The sequence below is a fragment of the Syngnathus floridae genome, chromosome 7 (assembly GCF_059516105.1).
Source record: "Syngnathus floridae isolate MCC-2025c chromosome 7, RoL_Sflo_1.0, whole genome shotgun sequence".
Lineage (NCBI taxonomy): Eukaryota > Metazoa > Chordata > Actinopteri > Syngnathiformes > Syngnathidae > Syngnathus > Syngnathus floridae.
The window spans coordinates 13,721,304-13,739,686 of NC_142419.1; the positions used below are offsets into that span (position 1 = coordinate 13,721,304).

General features: G+C 42.0%; 2 protein-coding genes across 3 annotated transcripts in view; both read left to right on the forward strand.

Moving 5' to 3' along the window:
• Nucleotides 1-1,317: 1,317 nt before the first annotated feature.
• On the forward strand, nt 1,318-5,486 carry laynb (layilin b). Its single transcript, XM_088381706.1, has 7 exons — nt 1,318-1,584; nt 2,470-2,776; nt 3,449-3,606; nt 3,788-3,838; nt 4,030-4,107; nt 4,193-4,307; nt 4,610-5,486. Exons 1-7 carry the CDS (start codon nt 1,512-1,514, stop codon nt 4,926-4,928), a joined length of 1,101 nt encoding a protein of 366 aa, XP_088237832.1. The 5' UTR covers nt 1,318-1,511; the 3' UTR covers nt 4,929-5,486.
• Nucleotides 5,487-6,896: 1,410 nt separating this feature from the next.
• The window catches only part of sik2b (salt-inducible kinase 2b), a 28,587-nt gene continuing 17,100 nt past the window's right edge, over nt 6,897-18,383 (forward strand). Inside the window, exons 1-3 of one of the 2 annotated variants that reach the window (XM_088381701.1) lie at nt 6,897-7,461; nt 10,743-10,859; nt 13,348-13,411. In XM_088381701.1, the coding sequence (XP_088237827.1) occupies nt 7,324-7,461; nt 10,743-10,859; nt 13,348-13,411 (319 nt within the window). In that variant the 5' untranslated portion in view covers nt 6,897-7,323. The remainder of the gene's footprint in view (nt 7,462-10,742; nt 10,860-13,347; nt 13,412-18,383) is intronic. The other variant, XM_088381702.1, reaches the window with a different exon arrangement.

Here is an 18,383-nt window from a genome sequence, read left to right on the forward strand (position 1 = left end):
TGAAAATGTATTTATACTCAACAACAAGCACGTTAGCCTTAAGTGCGTATCTCTGCTGCCGTCTAGTGGCCAAAAAAGGACAAACAAATTTGTCAAAAAAGTCCCAGGACTACTAACTTTTTCACCTTCTTTCTTATAGACCAGATGGTATTAACGAAACAAAACATAAGAAAATAATAGAATAGTAGAAGAGAGTCAATTGAGGATCTCAGGAGAAGTATCTAAATTATTTAGTAAATCCTACATTGAAAGAGAAGCACTGCTCTTCACTTTTCAACTTTGGCGGCCTTCTGTGAAATTAAAGATACATTCCTGCAAAGAGTCAACAATCACTTGTGTGTCTGCCACCAGTGAGTTGCAGTGGAAACGAGAAACACGCAAAGTCTTCATCACATGACAAAAAATCATGTGCTTGCATCCTAATCAAATCATGCCCAGAGCACAACAAAAAAAGGACTGAAAAAGTAAACCATAAGATAAAACCAGTTTATTTGCACAACTGTGATCAAGTCTGATTTAACTGGAGGAGAGTAATTTAAATCTCTGTTTCATAATGCTCAACTCGATGCTCACTAGCACTATCTGGATATTCTGGAAATCAAGTCACATTGCCTAGAGACGAAAGAAAAGCAAGGAACAGGAAGTATGGAGTTAAAAAAAATGATTTCCTCTCTTTCCTCTGGACTGCTTCCTGTCCAATGGCCAATATATGCAGCACACTTCTCCACCAATTCTCTCATCACAATGTCTGTTTTGATTTTATTTTTTTATTTTATTGCAGCATGCTGTTGTGCCAAGAGTTCGCCAGACGTGAAGTGAATAATGCGTTTGACAGCAGATCCGCTCTCACTCGCACTCTTAGCACACTTCATTGCTGCTTTTCAAGTCAAGATTGACTCTGTGCTCTCCTTATGTGTTATTTCTCCCCAGACGGCATTCACTCTTTTTGGTCTGTGTGTAGGGGGGGTCAGTTGTCCATGCACCCAGAAACTAACTGCATCAAACTCGTGACACGGCCACATCCCAAACTGCAAGGGGGTGTGCACATTTATGCAATCCGATTGTTTCAGTTGTTTATCTCCTATCTCAAAAAATGTTTTACTTTTCATTTGTTTGTAAATGCTGTAAGTCACATTAATGTTGTAAACTACAGTTTTGAATTAAGTACATTATTTTTAAAATACATTATTATGAAATGTTCAACAATGTAAGACAAAAACAGCAATGTCTCTTGTGCTGATCAGATTACTTAAATTTATAAAGTGACATTACTTTTTTGTGCTTTGTCTTTTTAACTGAGGAGGGGGGGACCGGTGGTCTCATCCCCCCTTCTGTCAGACGCCGAGCGCACGACCCACTTTTCCATCCACATCCCATTTCATCGCGAGTCTTGGTTGGCCCTAGTGCGCGTTCGTCACGAGTTTTTGCTGTCACGAAAACGGCGTGATTCAACGTTTTCGTTTTGTTTTCGCTATAACGGCGCAGCAGCACACCGACGTGAACATGTCGAGATGGATTTTATGAGACTGTTCGGCGCCCTGATCGCCTTCCTCTTCCACAATGGGTGCGCTTCTAAAATCAATGGTAAGACGCCAACACTTGCTTGACTCGGAGTTTCTAGATTATTTTAAAACTTGCATGCGTCTTTGTGTATTTAATAATAATCGGCAACAATTGCTTGTTTTTGCACAATCTGCTGAGATTTTAAATATTGTCAGAGGGACTGAGAAGGGGAAAAGCGCGTTGGCATTGTAATTATTAACAGGCGGAGTGATGTGGAAAATATCAACAGCCACATGTTGTTTTCGTCTCAGCTGCTCAGTCAGGAGGTCCCATCTTGAGTTCGACTAAACAGCTCCAATCCTGACGCCAGTAGCAGGAAATACGACCACGAATCATTCTCGGAGTTGCTTTTATACAAGTTTTTCATATAATTCAAATATTTGGGCCAAAGCTGTCAAGCCAAAATAACAGATGAAAATGATCAGAAAGTTGCACAGGCATGAATTGTTCCGCCAAAATCAATAGAAAAGTTGCAGACAGCAGTCTATCCTTCACTTTAATGTTGTGATTGTTGGGTGAAAAAAACTATTGTGTCAGTGCTGACAAATTGGTAATCAAGTCCAAATGATATTTTAGATTTTATAAAGGAAGATAAGTTAGGATATATTGGCAGTATTTCTCTCGGTCCATTACTGAATATACATATATTTCATAAAATGTTGAAAAGCAATCAAGTATTCAATATCTGGTAAGTGACATCTGATTGATTAAGGCCAGTGCTTCCCAGTTTTTTTCTGTTTTCTGGTCCTCTGACAAATATCATTGATGACCTCTGCTGTGTAGACATTCCTAGTGCAATACAGCCCCATTTGCTTTCTAATTTTACAACCACGTGAGAACCACAGAAAGTCTCAAGACAACAGTCAGCCTCTTGTTCTCTCTCTCATGGCTGATGTTTCTGTCCAGGCCAAAGGATCTGCCGGCGAGGGACGGAGCGTCCATGCTATAAAGTGTCCTACATCCAGGACAGCAGGCGAAGGCTGACGTTCCAAGACGCCAGGCAGGCCTGCAGATCGGACGGAGGAGATCTGCTCAGCATCGAAACAGAAAGCGAGCAGCGACTGATCGAAAGATTCATCCAGCAGCTCCACGCCGCCGATGGAGATTTCTGGATTGGCCTTCGCCGCAGCCCGCAGCGTTTCAGGACTGGCAGCGTCAACCCGGGATGCCCGTCCCAGTACTTTTGGCTGGACGGGAGCAAAGCCAAGTTCAGGTTGTTTTTCTTTTCACAGATGCAACTCAGAAATTGTCCTTGCGTGTGCTATGTTGGTGTTTCCACTGCTGCTTCAAGACTGATAACCACAGACATTATTTGGGGAAAAAATTGGAAAATAGCCGTTGTCATAAAAAATTTAATCACTATTGGTTTAAATGAGTCATTGTTGGGAGTCTATCCAGTTAGCTCTAGCAGTTTTACACTGCAAAACGAAATGTTGTGAAATCAATATAGGAAGCAGAGGGTGTACTGCTTCACAGTCAAGAGGTCATGGGTTCAAATTTCTTCCTGGGCTTGCCTGAGTTGTCTCCGGGTACTCAGCCGCATGCCAAAACATGCATGTGAGGTTCACCATATTTTCAAAATTAGCGGTGTCAAACTCATTTTTTGTCTCAGGCCACATGGTAGTTATTAGGGATTGGACCGTAGTCTAAAAAATTGAGTCTCGTTCAAAAACTCTGCGTGGGACAATTCACCATTCTAGACAGCACTTTTTCTGTTTTTCAGTTTTCTTTATATTTACGTGGCATATGTTTGTGCAGGGGAGCTGCTAGGGGGTGGCCAGGTGTGGCCATGGCCACCCCTGAAAATAATCAATGCTATAGAATGGAGAGATTGAAGATATTCTGATTCAGATTAATTTGAGCATTTGAACCTTGTGCCTTTCAGGAACTGGCACTGGGACGAGCCTTCCTGCGGCGGAGAAATGTGTGTGGTTCTTTACTACCAACCGTCTGCACCACCTGATGAGGAAGGCCATTTCCTCTTCCAGTGGAATGACGACAACTGCAATGCCAAGAACAACTACGTTTGCAAATATCCAAAAGGTGAGCCACAGGAACACTAATACATATATATATACAGTTTTCTGACATCATTATTGGAATTAAATCAGTATTTCCAACTCTCATAGTATGTTAGTGTTTTTTGTTTTGTTTTTTGTGCTGTACCTGATTACATAACTATATGTTGTGCAACTGAAGAAACCCAATCTCTTTATATTTTCAGAGAAGACGGCAGTATTTACAGAGGCAGGGCGAGGGAACGCAGCACATGCAGGTACAACATGTACCGTATGAAGTCTCATGTGTCCGATGCCTCAAGGCTTGAAAATGCATTCAGACACACATACAGTTTGTCCTTGCTCAGTTTAGAACTTATGATTCCTCTTTCTAACTGGATGGATCATTAATAAGACATTTTGAATTATTTTTCCATAAACATGGAGTCATTTCTTTTGTTCCCCACAGTTCCTACTGTGATGCCAAATATATTCTTCACAACATCAAGTGGCGAGACGATTAAAGTAGGAATGCCTGAGTCATCAGGTTGGAAGAAAACTGACTGTTTTACACTCAGCCAAGTATATTTTGGAATAATATTTTGAAAGCTGTTTTTTGTTCTCCCTTTCAGTATCTTTCTCCGACAACTCCTTGTATGTTCCCTACATCTTGTACGCAACCATTCCTGCACTACTGCTGCTATTGCTTGCGGTTTCGGGCTTCTTCTGCTACAAACAAGCTAAGCGGTACGAACCAAAACACAAATATTTATCTAACGTCTCCAAAAACATTGCCTCTTTTCCATGATACAGTACAAACATGGCAATATTCACTTTTGAGGAGTCAAAATTAGAGCTAGCACTGTTCAAGTTTTACAACTATGACTGGAGCTGGAACTTCTACGCATGGGCGGATCTAGGATTTTATTTTTCTTTGGGGGGGCCATGGGGCGAGCAAGGATATCAACTCTAAATTCAAACTTACCTACAAACTGTCTATAGACCTATTGAATCAGAGGCTTTTATTTATCTTTTTTTTTTGCCTTCAGGAGAAAGTCAAAAACCAAAAACTCAACCGGCCAACCAAAACCGTGGCTGCCCACCGAAGCATCAACTTGCCCTATTCAAGGACCCTATGCCTTCAGTGACATCACCAGACTTTCTCACCTTACTCCGGACAGCACCCTACCAGCTGACTTCAAAACCAAGTACCCGTATGCTGCTACAAAGGAACCCCAGTGGAATGAGTACGAGAATGTATATTTAGCGGACAGGGAGAGCGGCTTCGTTACAAATGACATCTACGAGACCACTGGAGCTCACTGTCCCCCTCAGCCTGGTTGGGTTGAAAATGAGATCTATGGGTAGGATGATACACTCTTCCGCGGCCTGCCAGGTGCGAGCTAAGGAATCTTACCCTGTCAGACTAAAGGACGTATTCTTTATCCTCCTTCTCTACCACATGCCCGGTGCAGGATACCTGAACATGTGCCTGTGACTGGAAACTATATCCACATTATTCTGGTTCTACAGTGGAACTAGTAGGACTTGAGACTATTAATGTCATGCATATTGTCAATATATCAAAAATAAAATTGATCAATGGCTAAAAACTCAAATACCGCTGCATATAAAAGAATCCGTTCAACACAGTCCCGCATGCTTAATGTCTGGAATGAGTGAGGCAGGTTATGCAATCACAGATGTTTTGATTGTATCCATTTTGCTTCTTGTGGTTTACATTGTCCCCTTTTATCCATCATTTCTGTCGAGTTATGTAACAGCAGTTTTCATTTCAAAGAGCCAGTGATTAACCCAAATATTCCGCCTTGTCAGCTTGCCCGCAAATGCACCGCTTTCTATATTTGGTTCAGCATGTTTTCATGCAAGGTTGTATTCATTTAATAAAATGATTCAGCAGGATAATTCTGGCCTTTTCCTCTAAACTTGAAGAGTGACGTCATTTCATTCTTGATGCAAAGGAACAGGACATGTCGAACCACAGATGACAGAACGTAACGTGACCCCTGCAAAGCATAAAGCTGTGAGCTTACCTGACTGTTCGATAAACTTCCGTGACAATGAACAGATTTGTAGGAAGTTTTAGACATGTCATGGATTCACTCACCAGCGTGCCTGTCTCATAAATAATCTCTGACTGAACGAGTACCGTTCGGGTCTACGTGTGTCATGGAAAGCTGCAGCCAACCCAGTCAAGAAGAGGCTGAGTATGTTCTTGGAGAACGCTCGACAGGAAATGCCAAAAGCACATCTGGAACTCTTACATTCAGGAAGTCTAGTGCGTGACAGCAGGGGCCTTCAGAGCACAGCTCTGCCTGTCTGCAGTCCACCACTCAGTGGGAGACAGCTGCCTGTGGGCTGTACATCAAAACGTGACACTTGCTTGGTCACATTGTACTGTATTAATACACAGTACATACGGTATACTATTTATATTTATTGTATAGATGCAACATACCTTGTATGTAAATAATACATATTGCATATATATATTTAAATAGATGTAGCTGCATAGATATTTTTAGTTCAGTCATGTAACTAAAGACGAAATTGTCCATTGTTGTGAATGTGAATGGTTGTTTGACAAACGTGTGCTCTTTGATTGACAGAAGTCCAGTTCATGGAGTGTGCTGACACTAAGATGGGTTCACCAGCAGCCCCCGTGAAAGATTTGGATGTATGGATCCACCATTCAATGAAGGTTTAATAAATAAGGATAAACCGTTTAGAAAATGGATGGATTGATTACTGTACGTAGGGTTGTTGCAATTGCCTTGTTTAGCCTGCAAGTGGTGCTATAACGTAGCTGATCAGGACGCTTGGGGCTGATAAAATGTTTTGTACTGTATATCACGAGGACTTGTGTCAATGCTATAAAGTTTTAATTAGAATTCTCTATAATTGTTTAGTATGCATCATAAGGATCTGGAATGCATTACAACTATACGTCATCAGAAGTTCCAAATATCAAAGCATGTACAATGTACAGAATGTCCACACATGCTGCACGGCACTTTTTTTTTTTACCCACGTGACAAAAAAGGCAAATGAAGGTCTAGCTGAATATGAACATTAACCCTTTTGTACCTCGCGAAAATTTTATGAAGCACCTGCATGAGCTGCACAAAGAAAGTTACCTTATGCATGCAAGCAAGGGCGATGGATGGGCAGGCAAGGCAGTAGAGCAAACATGCATTTCGGAAGAGCAATTTTACCGGTTGACGTAAGAGGTGGGTCTGGTTGTCGTGGCAACCGATTGGCACCGAAGTGTGGAGCGGCGCCGTGGCCCCGCCCCCTGTACAAATACCCCCATGGCTTTGACGTCAATGCACGTCAGGCGGAGAACATGATGCCTCTTTGCGAGGCAACTCGTGTGTGCTGGCTGGCTGGCTGAGAGAGAGGACCGCGAGCTGATTCGGAAACAGTAGAGCACCATTGTGGCTGCAGGAAGGTGACATACAAGGTTTGCCCCCACGCCCCCCAAAAAAAGAGAGAGAGAAAAGAAGAAAATGGACCTCCTCGTGTCGCTGCCGTTTTGAAAGAATACGCCGACAAATAACTAAAGTATTTTTTTTTAATGGACACGCTTCGAATGGCGGCGGAGGTGGAGGCAGAAGCCGGTGGTTAGTTTAGGCTTTTTGTTTGCAAAAGCTGAAAGAAACCCGTGTGAGCACCCCACGCCACCATCATCACCCCCCAGCTCGTCCTCCGCCGCCGAGACAGTCCCGTCGTCGAGAACAGCATGGTCATGGCTGACAGCGTCCAGAAACCGCTGCTCCGGGGTCCGGTTCGTGTGGGCTTCTACGACATCGAGCGCACTTTAGGAAAGGGCAACTTTGCCGTTGTCAAACTGGCCCGACATCGTATAGCCAAGACGGAGGTGAGTTTAAAAAAAAGAAAAGTCTTGCGAAGTGGTTAGCTTGGAAGCTAACTTAGGCTACTGTGGAGTTCGATTCGAGTTACATAACTTTTTAGCCTGTGCATTTGGGGACGACATTGTGGTAGCAAAACAAAGTTGGTTCGGTGAAGTGTGTCTTGTTAGCCCCCAGGTTGGCGGAAGGCTGACAGCGTGCACGTTTAACCCTGCTTGGCACGCTCCACTGCCGGTAAGAGCAATGAGCGTGAGCGCTGCTGGGAAACACAAATTGTAAACATGCATTGCTCCATGGTGGACGTTCATTTGGCATCATGATTCACTTAGAAAGATGTCTGGGTACCGTTTAGCTAATAAATGGGACATTTATGTAATCTTATTTTTTTTTAAACCCAATGACATATCACTACGACAGAATAGACATGTCAACCTTGGTGACATGAAATAAGACACAATATGGTGATACGTTACAACAAAATTATTATTTTTGATTCCTAGCAAGACAAATGTCACTGTAAAGAGCTGGAATTAAGAAACGGTATTCAGGCTTTTTGTCAATATGGTAAGAATTAGGGATGTTATGACATTTAAAGGATTCAAAAGCCTGTCAAAACTGTAAATATCTTTCTCCATTGTTTCAATGGAATGGCCTGTGACTGAAACGGTACTGTACTGTACCAGATTCGACCTGCCACCTCCTTTTATGTGGCCTGCAAAAAAACAAATCATATACAGCAACTTAGTTTTCATCATCTTGGTTTTTAATCCTGTTAGCTGCAAAATTGTGCAAAATATTCGCGTCTTTCTCACCTGCATTTTACGCCTAACCCAGCAAAACAGGATAAATTGTCACAACTGTGTGCTCTTGCAGCCCTTAGATGTGCGATGACGTCAGTAGCGGCCTAACATGTAAATTACATTTTTGAGAGCAGCCATTTTCTTGAACACGCTAGTGACACAATTGTTTTTTCTCAAACACAGGTGTCATACCGCCTCGGTAAAAGCTGCGACACTACCCATGAACCCGGAATATTTTGCAAGTACAGAACCTGTATTTTCTGTCCCCGACACTGCCACCTGCATTTATACTTTATGTGCTAATTACTAAGCAATTTTATACCACCCATTTTTTTTGCTTCAGAAAACACACACAGAACAACCATATATTATTTCACCTCAGTTCATGTTAGGCAGCTCTATTTTATTCTTGTGCTTTTACAGGAGTGCCGACCAACGTAGTTTCTCTGTCTTTGTGCCACCATGTAGCTGACCCACAAAGTGTCACCGTGTACCATGCACCTGTACCTTTTGTGCTTATGACCCACACAGCCATCCCAACAAGCGACCAAGCAAAGATCCTGTCTGGGTGTAAACACAGCCGTTCCGTATCTGGGGCGAGCTTCACGGGTCGGCGGTCTGGTTACGTAAGCCAAATAATGACGTGATTTAGTGGGTTTCTTGTGCCTCTGGTTCTGAAGAGTAGGATACACTGGAGAGATCTGTGTTTGGGATGTGTTCAGCTGCACGCACACAGTCCACTGACATTGCTAGATTTGACATTCGAAACACTCTCAGGCGAAGCGCCACAAGGAAGGGGAGGGGGGGGACAGAGATCCGAATTCTTGACGTCATCTTGCAAAGGGGGCCTTGCGTGCTTGGTACCACACAGAGCCCAAGACAAAATAGGCCACGAGACTTGCGAAAAGGACCTTTGATCACTTGGGCCTTTCAACTGTTTGTGGCGTAACGTCAGCAGTGATAACGTGCAACAAAAGCACCATTGCCAAGACGAAGCTCGCGGAGCCTTAAAGACTGCCATTGTTGGCCAGCACATCGTAAGGCTCTTATCGTTAATCCGGTTAGTAAAGTGAAGTAATACAGCGATAGTCTAGCCGGGGTCATTTGTAGCCATGGAGGGCTAATCCCAAAGCAAATGCATGTCAAACAAATGAGACACCTGCCAATTCCATAGTTTCCCTCGTGTGTTAACAGCTCACATGAGACTGGCTGGTAGCTGACCTGGTCCAACCTGGAGATTGTAAAATTATCCAGCGTTCTTTTGTGGGTCCGCTTTGTATGACGCAATTGAGTGTTTGGCGGGGTCAATGAGGAAAGGTTAGCCCGGTGTGTGTATGTAACCTATTTTTCCAACTTTAATGCGATAAATTTGCTGGCTTTGGTCCTCCAGTCGGTCCACCTCAGCAGGAAGTCATTTTACGCCATTTTGACCTTTGCATTGTTCCATGTTTTTTTTTTTTTCTTTCATTCATCTTCCGAAGCTCTTATCCTCTGTACGTAACTTTCAGTGTGAGTTGAAGGCCTTTTCCTCAAATGAACATGCCACAAGGTTCTTTGATTTGATTCCTTCAAGGCCATGTCAAAGTTCTCGGTGAGCCTTAAACTAAAGCAAGCAAGTTCCAAATCTGTCAAATTTTACTGCTTTGTAATGGATAATTGGGTTTGTTTCCTGGAGTGAAAAAATGTTTGGAAATCTGAAACTACTCAAATTAATAGAAGTTGAATTATCGGGATGTACCCTGCAAATCACGCAAGACTTTTATACAAGAACAACTGTTGTAATTAATTTGTTTTTTTATGAGTCACTAAAATGGCGTACAGTAAAACGTGTTGTTGATTGCGAGATCATGAACACGATTGTGAAAATCACGCTTCAGTTGAAATTAATCAAGCCAGTACATGAATAAGATGGCTTCATTACACACTCAGCCGTTTCTTTGTAAAAATGACACATACGGTGGATTTCAACTATTAATATCCTAAAGCACTCAATGATGTTTTTAACGGTTGACCCTGACTGATTTATGATGACATAGTTATCAGTGCGATCATTTTCTTTTGACCAACGTACTGTTTGTGCTGTGGTCCGGGCATGTGGACAGTAGCACAATGCCGTGTGTGTTTTCTCAAAACACAGTGGCGTTTCTTTCCACTTTGTACGTGAGGAATCACAGCTGTGAGGGGGAACTGGGCTGTCCTCTTGTTTGCTCTTGCAGCTTGAGAGAACACTGCGGACCAAACGAGATTTCTCCGAGGTCCGTCGAGTAATAATTATTTGACCCGACCCAAAATACTCTTAATGAGAGCCATAAAGTTGAAAGATTTTTTTTTCTTTTTTCCAAAGAAGCCAAACAATGTTTACAAAGCCATCACAAGCATGACAAAGTGAACAGTAGGTAAAAAAAAAAAAAAAGTTGAAGGCTCAGAAACTTGTCAGTACTAATCAGTTGTGAAATTAAAAATTTAAATTTTGCGGCATTTCTTTGCAGGTGGCTATTAAAATCATTGACAAGACCCAGTTGGATGCAGTCAATCTCGAGAAGATCTACAGAGAAGTGCAGATCATGAAAATGCTGGATCATCCGCATATCATCAAGCTCTATCAGGTAAAGGTCAACTCGGCCCTTTTTTGGGGATATTTAAAATTTGTCAGTATTTTTGTTAAAAATGTTAAAATGTATATATAATTATATTATAAATAAATATCATTAAATTAATATAATTATATTAATTAGTATAATTAATTAAATAAAAAGTGTTGCCCCTAAAAAATGTCGAGCAGCTTTTTCCTAGTTAGACACCTTTCCTGTTGTCCTTAGGGAATTGGATCCGTCCAAGACACATCCTAATGCTCCGCAAACAAACAGTTGTCTTGACGATCCTGACACCAGGATGTGTCTGTGTGTTCTACACCTTGTCACGTGCACTTTGCATGACAACTGACCAGACCTGAAATGTGTCTGGATGAGTTTTGAAAAGAATTATTCGTTCATGTCACGAAAGAGTAAAATATCTCATTAGAAATACGTTGCGGTCTTTAACTGCAGTCGTCATGTCAGCGCTTTCTGATCATTGCAGCATCCGTCGTTATCCTCCATTTGGCTTTGCTGAAGGCACCTCCCCCGCCCCCTTTGCTATAATGATCTGCATCTGTTTGGAGATTTTTTTTTGGGCGCATTTTGTAATGTTTGTTAGGGGTATGTAATGAGCCAGGAATTCCAGAGCGCTACAATGCAAAGCAGACTACATACTGCACAATCAGTTTTCTGATAAGTCTCCAGGAGTTGTCAATAAGGGTAATACACAAAGATTAGTCACAGATTATCCAAATACTTTTAGGCTAATGACAAATTTAATGATGGTGTTAAAAAAAGGCAGCAGCTTGGAACCAAAATCCCAAATTGAACATGCATAACTGTTGAATTTGGTTAACTAAGTACCTTGGAAACAAACTATCTGACACAATAACATCAACACGCTAGCAGTATCTGTGAAATTACATAAGCTTGTTGGGTCCTAGTTTGTTTGGACAAAGTGGGCAAATGTTCATTATCCTTACACAACAACCACGTGGCCATGTTCCAGTATTCTGCCATGTTATTTTGGTGGGTGTCATTCTTTCCAAAGGCATAGCCAACCAATCAGTTCGGGTCAATTAGTGATTTCTTCTCCCGTCTCAAACCGGCGTTGGCCTTGTGGCCCAGTGGGACGCCCGAGCCAGTAAAGGGAAACACGCAGGCACAGGCACAATGGTCCCTACTCTCGTTTGTCATTTGTGACATTGTGTCATTGGGGACAATTCAATTGTTTTTATGTTTGCTATACACTTTAATGGAAAATAGGATTGTGACAACCGTCCAGTCCATCATCCATTCGTGAAAATGGGAATAAATATGGAGGTGAGCGCTTGTGTTGTCTGTACAAGGCATCAGCCTGAAAATTAAATAAACATAACCACATTAGAATGCTTTAAAAATAGTTGCAGTCAACATTGCGGTGTATATATTTTTTGGGGTTCTTTCGATGGCTAACATGCCTCGCCATTATCTTGACTTAGCACTGAACAAGAGCGATCGCAAATCATGATCGTTGGTACGTGTGCTCAGCATGCCAACCATAAGGCTTGGTTCATAGATCATAATTGGAGAAGGGCCTGGTTACATGCTTGTCACAAAGCAACGGCGCATCGCTTTGCCCTGTCTGGAATTTCAAGTATGAACCCTCCGCTTGTACCGCATCTTATGTTATGACATGACACATAATGGGCGAGAGTCATTTCCCTGCATAGCATGTCGTCACAACAAGGAGTCTGTTTACGGCAGGGACAGCTAATACCCGAAAGCTACCGCAATGGCTTGTTAGGGAGGCGCACTGTCACCACTTTTAGGATTACTTTTTTTTTTTAATGCTATGCAGGTGCGGTTTGCATACTGCAGTGAGCTGCCTGATATGAATAAATAAAATAAAAAATAAATAGTACCTCCAGTATCAACGAAATCAATCACAATGACATTCATTGAATTAAATAAAAAGTTAAATATTAGTCTCTGATACAAGAAGACATTAAATTCTAGAATGAGGGCCAAAAATCTTTTTTTTTTTGGTTCATTTGCTTGATGCATAACTCCAGCTTCCTTACCACCAGAGCAGAGCCCAAACTGAAATGTGTTATGAAACAATGCTGCACCTTTTCCAAGAAAACATTTCTTCACTCAATGATTTTTGTCAGCGGAGCAGATGGAAAATTGATCATCAACAAAAAGAGTGGGATCCCGAGTGTGAACGTCTGGCTCGGTGTGTCTGATTCACCCTCCGCTCTCCGCATTTAATTCTGTTTGATCTCCTGAATGTTTCTGCTTCTAAATTGGGTCTCCGCCTCCCACACACCGCCGCATTGAGCAAGCACAGCCATGGGTTTTCGAGTCCCATTCAGATATCTACCCGTCCACCTCCACTCTCTGTGCACTATTGTCGTATCCACACTCCTTGTGAAAGTGTTGATTGGGTTATTTCAGCGGTCAAAAAAAAAAAAAAAATGTGGGTGTGATGTCTTTGTGTGTATTTCCATTCAATACTGCCCTCTGCCCTCCTTAGGTGATGGAGACAAAGAACATGCTTTACCTGGTCACGGAGTATGCCAAGAATGGCGAGATCTTCGGTGAGTGATCTTTTCAAAATGCATTGTCAGCACGCACAACCTTTTGTGTCCCTCCCAGCTCTGTTTCACCACATACCTTCCCCGATGCGTCGCTTTAAACAAACAAGTTTGAGATTGGTTGCAACCGTCACGTGGTTTATGGATCTCAGTAGCAATCATCCTGTGATAGAAATCTGAGATCAATGTCCTGATCAAGTGTATGTCACATGCTGCACATGTGAGTGAACGTCACTTCAAAAGGAGAAACGTTGGATTTATTGCTCGAGGGTAGAATCAACTGATGTTGATTTAGTTTCTGCATACTTCTGCATGTCATTAAAGCTGATTAAATAAAAGGTTTCACAGCAGTAGATTACACGATGAGTGCTAAAGGTATCGTCGTTTTGCATCTGCACACTGTAGAAACACACTATTTACCTGCTGAGCTATTAGCTCTATTTGCACTACACGAGTAACATTAAAATTGACGTATGAGAGACAGGATAGGCAAACATCTAGATGAGGCCATAAACTGATACACACATGGACATAATTCTCGGAACTTTTCTGAAAACCTCACAAATTTTGTCATTGTTTTGACCAAATTTCTCAAAAGCACAATTTTGAAAACACATCAGGAGCAAATTAGCATGTGGAAAAGATTAATCACCATTTGTAGCCTAAAGGTCTTCGCTACTCGCCGCCTGACGACTAACAATGGACTCTTCACAGGCGCATAGATGAGGCCTATAAAGGTACCAGGAATAGAAATATCTGGCACCCCCTTGACCCTTACACACGCAAAAAAATACCCTTTTCAAACTCAACACTTGCACACCCACAGACAACAATACAACCGACAAGTGTGAAGTAAACTCCATGAATGATTGTCGGTCGAGACGACTGAACGAAACACACCCACACATTTAGTCATTTTTTTCTGAATCAAGTCTGAATAGTTCGATGTTATATATATAGCCCTTTGCAATATGTAACAGCAGAAGGTCGCATCGAAGGCACACGTCTGATTGTTGAGGAACAGAGTTACTTTTTTCCCCTTAAGTGCTATCACATGTCGCGGGAGTCGTTGCGTAAGCATTTTCGTACATATAGTCTTGGATGATGCACCGTGTTTATGCCAATGCCTAGCACAAATAAAGCCACTCAGAAGGAACATAACCAGATCTTAATCTTTGTCTGTTGAGACCAGACAAGTGTGTGCCGCGTGATATCTCTAAACCCAGCCAACGGGACATACTTGGGGACCAGAAATCAAGTAGGGTTTTTTTTTTTCTCCGGGAGGGTTGTTGCTGCAAGGATTGCATCAACTGCAGCAGCGAGTTCTTTGAAAGACAAATATTTCTGGAATCATTTCAATTGTCTAATGACACCTCAGGCTAGTCAATCAAATATTTAAAGAGCTGTTTTCCAAATGTGATTACTTCGGATCACAATTTGTGAAAGACTTATTTACTGAGACCCGCAAATTTGCAACTATTATTTTTTGTTCGTACAGCGATTGTCACGTGAAATTATGACCCATAAATTTAATTCATCGGCTCAGTTGTAATATGAACAACAGTTATGACGTGTATAATGGAATGGCACAGAAAGATTGATCCGATATGAACGACATGCAATCAGATCACGATCCGCTTATCAATCTGACCCATGAGACTGTCTGAGAATGTAAGAAGCCTAATTCCAGACACAGTTGATTGGAGAGCATTACTCAACAGTCTACGTAACAAACAGTCTTTGCGTGTCTTTGAGGCCAGTGTTCCACTTGTGATGTTGACTCAGCAACTGCCAGTCCGGCTCATGTGACCCACAGAGCGCTAGGAAGCAGACAGTAAGAAAAACTGAAAAGGAAAAAAAAAAAAAAAAATCAAAAATAGACGGCTTCACTGCTGCTTTGGCCAAAAGAGAAGGGATGGCATGTACAGCTGCCGCCGCGTCTCATTCTCACCTCGTTTGCCCGCGTCTCTCTTAGATAACCAATGACGGATGGATATTTCACATTGCACAGTCTGTATGTTTCCTCTCGGATCATCGCCGGGATTTAGAAAACCATTGTGTCCCGATTCCTCTGACCCCCTTGCCCTGATTGCACAATGGAATATTGTTACGCAAGAGCCAGCGTATATGGCGTCATCAGTTGCAGCAGTCGGCGCTTTGACTCAGACAGCCAGATATCGAAAGTGTTTTATTACATTGGTTTGTACAATCACCAGCAGTGGGACCTTAAAGGTCCACCTAGTTGTTTGTATTTCAAAACATTCCCCCCCCCCACAATAAGGCAATTTTGAATTGAGCTGCTTATGCTGCGCTTCAAGAGATTTCAAAACGGATCAAACTTGGAAATTGGGTCAAATGCAAATACAGCAGCAGTCCAGTGAGTGGAGGCTCAATAGAATAGGAAGAAGAATAGAATGGAGAAACGTGTGGCGACATCCATTTGAATTTGGAAGGTGGTGGGGAAATGTAGGGCATGCATATTTAAGAAAGCACTACTGGCGTGATGAGGGGAGCGTCGAAGCTGGCAGCTCGCTCGCTCACTCACACAGATCTCAGTCTGCCTGATGGAAAAGGAAGGAAACATTGTTGCCTTCAAAGAATTCCTATTTCTGATACACCGCCCTATTTGCATAAACTGTCAATTTGCATTTGCTCATGAGCCCTCTGGCATATCATGGGGTCACTCGTAATAAAAAAAAAAAATGACTGCACAAAATGTGTTTCTAGTCTATCTGCATCTCTTCTGATATTTCAGCAAAACAATCAGCCCGTTTGTCTCAATCATATATTTTATGTTACTGTACTCGAGAAAATTTACAAAACCATCGTGGATTTTAAGAATAATAGTTAGCTAGGAAAGAACCTTTGAAAATGTTTTGACCTACCTACCGCAAAGGAGTCATGAGTAAAGTCATCCCACCAGCAGCTGTTTTCTCATGGACACGAGTGATTGTTACATCATCGGTGAAACTCACATTTACACACTTGACTAATTTGATTTCAAGGACGAAAGCTTATATAAATAAGGAACCAAACCGATACATCCCGTCCTGTCTGTGGAATGTCATGTGCTGTTGCATAAACAAACTACGTGTACACGACACGCATATCTCATTTATTTGAAATCGAGACAATATTGCGAGTAGTTAATAATCTTCTTGCTGGGGGAAAAAAATAACTACCAGTACCAGTGCTTGCATGGGAGTGATGTAGAAAATTGTCTGCCAGCTCCGTGCCGCTTCTGTCAAGTGATCACAGATTAGATTTCAAACCAGTCAAAAGCTGAAAGACAAACAATTGTTGGACCCCAGCTACTTCAAGTATCTCGTATCGGTTATCATCACTCGGGGATCTTGCTCTGTCAGAAAAGAAATAGTTTGACCATCATCGTTTGAAAATTACGCCCAGTAGAGCCCTCGCAGTGAACTGACCTTTAAAATAAATATTGTTGACATAAAACAATACCTGAACGATTTCAAATTCTGGATGGGTCTCGGCTTTAATTAAGTCTTTCAAAGATTAGCTGTAATATAAAACTAACATTACATGGAATAACATCATGCTTCAATGTTACGCCTACGAACCTAAATTTATAGATTAATAGAGCTCTAAATATACAGTAATGAAATTTAATCACCAGGCTAGAATAGGATTCAGATACTATAAAATTATATCTACCGACAAATCATTAATGTCTTTTAAAGTTGATGATGCTTCAATTGTAACATTAGAGTTTGAGAACAGCGCCACCTGGATTGATGAAAATGTTCTTTTTGGATCACATGTCGTCTCAATCCATTTATTTTCAAACCTATTGAAATATACACGTCTCAACCAAACAAAAATCAAATCATAGTTGTAGTATATTAAAACCGAGCTGAGCTCCAGCTGGCTCCGAGCCATTTGAATCGCTCCAGAAGGAAATAAGCACCGCCGTCTCTTGACACGCGGCATAGATGTGACTCGAATGTGGTCGGTTGGCTCGGCTATCGGTTACTGATGTGGAAAAAGACCGAGTGTTTTTTCTTTTTTTGCCCCTTGTACTTCACACCCGCAGACTCTCTCTCTCCTCTTTCCGACCGCGGCGTGATCTGAAGCTAGGCCAAGGATCGATCCAGTAATCTTCCCTGTAGACACACTGTTTGTCCCGTCTAAACCTGAGCAGCTGTTACGAAACTCTCAATTCCTCTGCCGGCTCTTTGGCATAGCTCAGCGACTGGTGATCTGTTCCCTAATACAGCTATGAGTCACCCTTGTTCTGTTGAGTTCTTTGGCCTGGCCAACATTGGATCTGGGGATTATTCATCCTGCTTGACTTTTGACTCGCTTTGGGTACTCATTTCCTACTTAACGGCCCGGTAATTAAAGATGGCTTGTTCAACTGGAGTTCAAAGTATGTGCGCTCTTTTGGAAACAAAAGCTTTACATGGGTCAGTGCTTAAACCTGACGTTGGACACGTAGTCTGCTTTTGTCCAAAACACTCTGATTTATATTTTCCTGTCAAGGGAACCGGCTGAGAAAACTTTATTTATGCTATTCACTTTAAATATTTCAAGTGTTGTAAACAACCTAACTATATTAAATATAGTCTTTGACTTGACTTGACTTGACTTGACTTGTAAACAACCTAACTATATTAAATGGAGTCTTTCCTTAATCCAACACACAGTGATAATGATTTGCAAATATCAAAGTCAAGCAGTAAACCTCAAATTGAATCTGTGTCCTCGGGGGTTCTCCTCCCATTGCCTGAAATTCTCCAGGGCACGTCAGGCCATTCTGTTTCCTTGCAGCCTCAAAAGACCGTGGAGGCATGACGTCCCTTTAGCGATCTGCTCTCTTGGACCTCCTCGACACATTCCCCTCTGCGGTGTTTCTTTTGATTAGCAACTTTACATGAAAATATGAAGCGCGGCCCTGGTCACCGACTGCCATACCGTTTGGAATGTACCAGCTACTATCTAATCAGTAGCC

Coding starts and splice junctions, on each gene's coding strand:
- laynb (XM_088381706.1), top strand. CDS start 1,512: ATGGATTTTATGAGACTGTTCGGCGCCCTGATCGCCTTCCTCTTCCAC. Junction 2,777..3,448: donor GGGAGCAAAGCCAAGTTCAG/GTTGTTTTTCTT, acceptor TGTGCCTTTCAG/GAACTGGCACTGGGACGAGC. Junction 4,308..4,609: donor TGCTACAAACAAGCTAAGCG/GTACGAACCAAA, acceptor TTTTGCCTTCAG/GAGAAAGTCAAAAACCAAAA.